Consider the following 6,095-nt stretch of genomic DNA (forward strand, 5'->3'; position numbering starts at 1 on the left):
TGGGGGACAAATGCATACACACATTTATTGATAATTTATTGTATAATTTTCAAGCATACATACTTGAAGGAAACAGTTCATAATTAGAAATAAAATAAAAAATACAAGGTATATGATTAAATTTACCCTTAAATTTATTGTATATATAGTTGCAATGTTTTCAATGCCGCTATAAGTTTTACATAACCATCAATCTCAGTACCACTCCAAAAAAAAAAAAAAAAATCGTGCTTCTTGTATACGTATAAGTTGTCAGAAAATAATCATTATTAACTAATCCAAAATTTTAATTTTTATTAATTTTAATTTTGTCGCTTTAGGCGACGTTAGTCGCGCAGGCCGGGGGGTTCTGAGTGCCGGAGGTGAGAGGCTTAACGTGTTTGCAGTGTGAGGTGATGGTTCCAGCGGCAGTACCACTGTATTTGAGGTTGATATCTATGAGCTGCACATTCGAGCACGGCGCTGCTGTGCTGCAAATAAGGCTCACGGCCAGAGGTGTGGATGAAGTTCCCGTGATCTTCTTGAATATGACATTGCTAAGCTTAACTTTGGAGGGAACCTGAAAAATTCAAACACATTATATATAATTAGGGTTTTTTTTTATTTGATGTCATTTCCACCACAAATTATGCACAATAGTATGATTTTGAAGGTCGTAATAAATTTCTACGACCTTCAAAATGACACCTGTTATGTATTCGCATATTTTCGTCTGTGTAGTACTCAGTGATAACAGCTAGAACACTTCCTAGTTGTAAGGGACATATAATACCTTAAGGTTGCATTTGTTCCACGGACAGTATTCTTGGTCGATAAGAATGGGGTTTCCGACATTCTCCATAGTGATGCCCTCGAAGTGGAGGTCGGACGCGACACCAGAGTAGGAGTCGGGCCAAGTCTTGACCCGAACTCCGTTCATGGTGTTCTTCAAGTGGCTGTTCGAGATGTGAACACCCGTCACGGGCGCCTCGTTGGTGTACCGGCCCAAACTTCCAATGCTGATGCCGTGTCCCGGCCCACATGTGACCCCAGTGACTGTGATCTTCGAGCTCCCATCCCCGATGGAGATACAATCGTCTCCGGTCTGGATGTGAGCGTTGTTGATCTTGATGTCCGATGATCGGCCGATGTGGATCCCATCTGTGTTCACACTGTCCGCCGGAGCCACCACTTTGTAGTTGTTGAACGTCACGTTTTTGCAACCCAACACGTTGGTGTGGAATTGCTTGCTGTCCAGTGTCGTCACGTCTTGGATCACGGCGTTGGTGAGGAAGTTGAATCTCACGTTCTGTCATGAATATTATACAAGATTTGAGAAGAAGAAAAAAATTAGATGGCATGACAGTTAAAAATGTCAATTCTTAAGTGGGGGGTTTGTATTACAGTTTGTAAAACCGTCGTTGTAAGTACCACTTTTTTTAAGAGAGAGAGAGAGAGCTTACAATGGGAAGGCTTCCACAATATGAAGTATGCTCGCATTTCTTTCCCCATGCGGTTTTCCCGTTTCCGTCAAATGTCCCGGATCCGGAGACAGTGAGATGGTCAATGTGTTGAAACATAATCCAGTTCTCGCTGCTTTTGAAGGCCCCAAGGGCGGGTGCCTGCAGTGTGCCTTGGAGGTTGAACTCGATCGGAGCCCTGCAAGGCCCTTCCATAGTCGCTTGCGTTATTTTGTACGTCCCCTTCGGAACCACCACTTTGGTGCGTGATGGTGACGCGCAAGCTAGCTTCCATGTGTCCAACAATGCCTGTGAAAACAAGAGCAAATATATCAACATCTACGTAAATAGCCATCAAATGTCATTTGATCAAATATTGTAGCAAAACATTTATCCATATCTATGAGATTTGTTTGTCGGTTACTTTTTGTCTACTGAAAATGAAACATTTTACGTTTTATATAAGTAAATACGACAAATATTATATCTTGCTTGTCCTTACTTTAGTACTATCGGCGCCAGGTTTCGCACCCTGTTTTGTGATGTCAAAAACTTGGGCATTTGCATGCAATGCAAATAACACCACCAGAGCTATGAAAGTCACGTTCGATTTCAACCCCATGCTGTTTGATTTTTGTTTCTTCTTCTTGTTCTTCTTTCTAATGAGTACGTAGACCTAGTAGTTTTGTATCATGCAAACAGATGTTAATTATTGTTTCGGAATCTAACCCTTTTTATATATACCATGAAAGGCCTAAGAAAAGAGTCCTCGTAAGGCATGGTTAAGGTCGCCCTTGTTTTAAGGAACATAAGAGGATGTCAACGTCTTCAATAAGCGAAGCTATTCTTAGTCACCTTAAAAGTAGTCGCGCATGCATGGTTCCTAACGGATGTCCATTTGTAAAACCACACGTAATATCACCTAATTGAGTCTACATAATATTTGTTCGATTAATGCGTTTTTAGCAATAGCATTTGTCTTTTTAAGCGACCGTACGTTTTTTTTCCCCTGCAATTGCCGTTTATTATTCCCCAATGCGGTCGAATTTCAGTAATGCCAGTCTAAATATGGTGTAGCTTTCCCCATTAGTGTATCATGTATATTGTCAATACCAATGTCAATATTGCACCACCATGTTATTATATTTGTCCTAATCCAGTGTCTCCCATATATGAACAATATTATTGCCGTACAATGATAAACATGAAATATATACCTTTTTTAAAATTGTCAAGCGGCGCGTTTAACTAATTATGTAGTATGTATGTAAAACAATATATATTGTTTACTTGTTACTCAAAAAATATATGTTGTTGACTCACTGATTAATTAACTTCTTCACGCGTTTTAAATAAAATATACATACACCCCCCATTAACTATTCAATCGATTAGGATCACATCACTATAGACAGATAATAATAATTGACAATAATCTATTAGCTTAAAGATATTGCAGATAATTGAAAATCCAAACCCAATAATAAAAAAAAAAACCATGCCCATACACTATTATTTTTTTATTTTTTGCTAGAAGCCCATACTATTTTTTTTTTTTTAGTAGAACATACTATTATTATTACTACATCAAACATATTATTTGGCCATGTCGTACAATGATAATCACTAAATACCATTTGAAGACACGTCAATCCTATTTTAAACTAATTAAATTATGCAGGTAAAAACAAATTTTTTTTTACGCATTGATTACTTAATTTCTAGTTGGGTTTAAATGACTTAATAAGTACACTCAACTCTCCATTAATTATACAACCATTGACCACTAATAATTCACAATAATTTACAATACATAATTAAAGCTCAAATAAATAGAAAAAAACTCGAAGAACCCAAATACCTAAAAAGTATTGTAGCCCCAAGCAAGCAAACAAACCATGCCCATTTTATTACTAATCCTTCAAGCTTATTATTTGGCCATATCATTCTTATCCTCAACAAGCTATGCCAAAGCAGTAACCACCTCCGAGATGTCCTTATACCTCCAAGATTACTCCTACTCTAGCGGCAAAAACTCCACCTCTGTCTCCGTCGCCGGTGTCTCCGGAAAGCCGCAGCACTTCACGGAGTTTGGCACCGTCTATGTCTCCGATGACCCGATAACCCTAACGCCCGACCCAGATTCGGTTCGGGTCGGCCGGAGCCAAGGGACGTACGTCGTGGCGGGCTCAGACGGTCGTAATTTACAGGCAGGGACGATGAAGCCAGGATTTTGGCTTTGTGAATGAATTTTTTTTATTTTTATATATGACAATGAAACAACGCTTGGCTTTCAAAAGATAGAAGTTTTGGTAAAAAAAATTTGTGTTCGTTGATCAAGAAATGGCCTTTATTTTATGATTATTATTATCAAGTCCGGGAGGTTTTAAGCAGCTTCGTGTGTGCTTAATTGCAGGTGGTTCTTTCTTTGGTGTTCAACAATGGAAGTACGATAGAGATTCAGGGGAGTTACAGACAGTTCGAGGTAGGGTCCGAGGTTTCGGTCGTCGGAGGGACCGGAATATTCCGGTTTGTCCGTGGATATGCCACGTTCGAGACTTTTTCCTATCACCCTTCTTCAAACCCCAATATCCCGTCCCACGGTGTTCTACGCTTGAATGTCACTCTGGTACAAGTGCAATATTGATACGCACTCGAGTATAAATACTTTCTAGAATATTCTTAATTGGTCGTATATGGTCTATATACATCAATCAAATTATGTATTTTCCGTCCAAAATCTATTTTTGACGGAACCAAATAAACTCGAGTTACGATGGGATTGCGCGATTCTCCATGCATCGTATCAAATGTTGATTATTAAATTATCTTTCTTTTATCACTTTGTTTGTACATGCTGTTATTACGACTATTATTGATTTATTTTTTATCGGTAAAATATGACAAGATATTTGCCAACATATTATGCAATTTATTGAGAAACATTGGCCATCCTCTGATCTACCAAAATATTATGTGATCCGATCTTTGGAAAAATTCTGATTTTGTTGGAACAATATCATCGTGCAAGATATGCATCGAATATCTTCTACGCTCTTTAGTTAAGATACTTAAAAGATTCATCTAGTTCGTCAACCACTATAAAAGAGAGACGCTCCGCTAATTACTAGATCTTTGCTACACAACGTTCTAGGTTTTGCGCGTGCATGTTTAGTGTCAAAAATAGTTTTACGAGTGTGGCCATGTATTTTTGTTTGGCGATGTTCCCACGTATTTTTGAGTGACATAGTAATTAATGAGTATTGCTGCAAAAACTTTTATAGTTGAGAGTAACAAATACTTGGGTGTGTTTGAGTGGAAATGATGAGATTTCATATTCAATGGGATCACGAGTTTGATTCATGAGTTTTGTAATAGGAAATAAATGAATATGAAGAGATGATTATTAAGATAAAATCGACGAGTGCATATGACTATTTACTGATCAATGAATTTCCTTGTTACTATGCCATAACCTTTGAGACGTTTGTCACATAACACTAAATTGGGTTAACAACTCTTTATGTCTTTTATTCTACGCATTATTTATTTGTTTGTCTTGATTATGAGAACATCTTGTCACACATTTAATATATTGTTTCAATATTGTGTGAGACATTTTATATCGTGTAAATATAATTTCCAAGGTTCAAAATGCCGTTTTCGACGCCGTTTCGAGCCTCCTAATTTACGGAAAATCGACTCGCCGATGGAAAACTGAACGGAAAAAATGTGAAAAAGGGCAACTGATATGCCGTTTTCAAACGCCGTTTTTCATGAAAAATCGACGTGCCGATGGAAAATCGAACGGAAATAATGTTGCAAAATAAACTCATAGAGAAAAATACTTGTAAATATAATCCAAATTTAAAACACTACAAATCATACATATCAACCACATATATTTCACACTTAAAGTCACACAACAAAATATTTAAAAGACATAAATAATAAGTATTCAATTTTTTAACATGTAAAATATATGATATTTAACATTTAATAATATCTATATATGTATTACATTTTTTTATGTATTGATATTTATTTCTTTTGAGTTTTTTTTATTTTATTTTTAATTTTTATATATAAACTCTATATACTAAAAAACTTAGGTCATGTTTGGTTGCTCATCCGGAAAGTGTTTTTCAGTTTTTGTTTTTGCTTTTTGTTTTACAAAAAAGTAAAACGTGTTTGTTTTTCAATTGAAAAAAATTTTTTGAAAAATTTTCAAGTTGTATTTTAATTTTGTGAAGGATTTTCAAAAACAACTCTTAGGTGTTTTTGCTTTTTTTCACTCACGTTTCTCTCTCTCTCTCTCTCTCTCCAACTCGCCATCTCTCTCTCTCTCTCTCCAACTCGTCATCTCTCTCTCTCTCTCCTGGCGGCGGCGGTGAAGGCGCTCCTGGCGGCGGCGAAGCGGTTCACGGCGGGGCCGCCGCAGCTCCTCGGCCGGGCCGACCGACTCGACGAGGCTGCGAGGGTCGTGGACGAGATGCGGACCGCGCGCGCGCTCCGGCAAGGAGAACGCCGCCGCGAGCTCACCCAAGGCCACCGACCGTGGAGGGACACCGGAAATCAAGAGAGAGCGCGCCGATGAGGTCCGTTCCATAGCAAGTGAGGTGAGATATTCTCTTCTCTGAAATCAAGATTGAAAAC

General features: G+C 38.0%; 2 protein-coding genes across 2 annotated transcripts; one reads left to right on the plus strand and one right to left on the minus strand.

Moving 5' to 3' along the window:
- Positions 1-316: 316 nt before the first annotated feature.
- LOC149407752 (exopolygalacturonase-like) lies at positions 317-2,061 on the minus strand. The gene is made up of 4 exons (XM_089621764.1): positions 1,942-2,061; positions 1,443-1,748; positions 773-1,288; positions 317-559 (listed from the first exon to the last, which is right to left on the minus strand). The coding sequence occupies exons 1-4, from the start codon at positions 2,059-2,061 to the stop codon at positions 317-319; spliced, it is 1,185 nt and encodes a 394-aa protein (XP_089477890.1).
- Positions 2,062-3,398: 1,337 nt separating this feature from the next.
- On the plus strand, positions 3,399-4,301 carry LOC149407753 (dirigent protein 2-like). The gene is made up of 2 exons (XM_089627359.1): positions 3,399-3,649; positions 3,856-4,301. The coding sequence occupies exons 1-2, from the start codon at positions 3,431-3,433 to the stop codon at positions 4,084-4,086; spliced, it is 450 nt and encodes a 149-aa protein (XP_089483485.1). The 5' UTR covers positions 3,399-3,430; the 3' UTR covers positions 4,087-4,301.
- Positions 4,302-6,095: the final 1,794 nt, after the last annotated feature.

This window comes from Urtica dioica, chromosome 1 (assembly GCF_054948205.1).
Source record: "Urtica dioica subsp. dioica isolate 48M chromosome 1, U.dioica_male_clone48M_v1_H2, whole genome shotgun sequence".
In the NCBI taxonomy this organism is placed as follows: domain Eukaryota; kingdom Viridiplantae; phylum Streptophyta; class Magnoliopsida; order Rosales; family Urticaceae; genus Urtica; species Urtica dioica.

What these genes read in the sequence shown, in the direction of transcription:
- LOC149407752 (XM_089621764.1), bottom strand. Translation starts at nt 2,061, where the DNA reads ATGGGGTTGAAATCGAACGTGACTTTCATAGCTCTGGTGGTGTTATTT. An exon ending in CTGGCGCCGATAGTACTAAA is followed by an intron (nt 1,749 to 1,941) that starts GTAAGGACAAGC and finishes TTGTTTTCACAG; the next exon opens with GCATTGTTGGACACATGGAA. An exon ending in GGAACAAATGCAACCTTAAG is followed by an intron (nt 560 to 772) that starts GTATTATATGTC and finishes TGAATTTTTCAG; the next exon opens with GTTCCCTCCAAAGTTAAGCT.
- LOC149407753 (XM_089627359.1), top strand. Translation starts at nt 3,431, where the DNA reads ATGTCCTTATACCTCCAAGATTACTCCTACTCTAGCGGCAAAAACTCC. An exon ending in CAGACGGTCGTAATTTACAG is followed by an intron (nt 3,650 to 3,855) that starts GCAGGGACGATG and finishes GCTTAATTGCAG; the next exon opens with GTGGTTCTTTCTTTGGTGTT.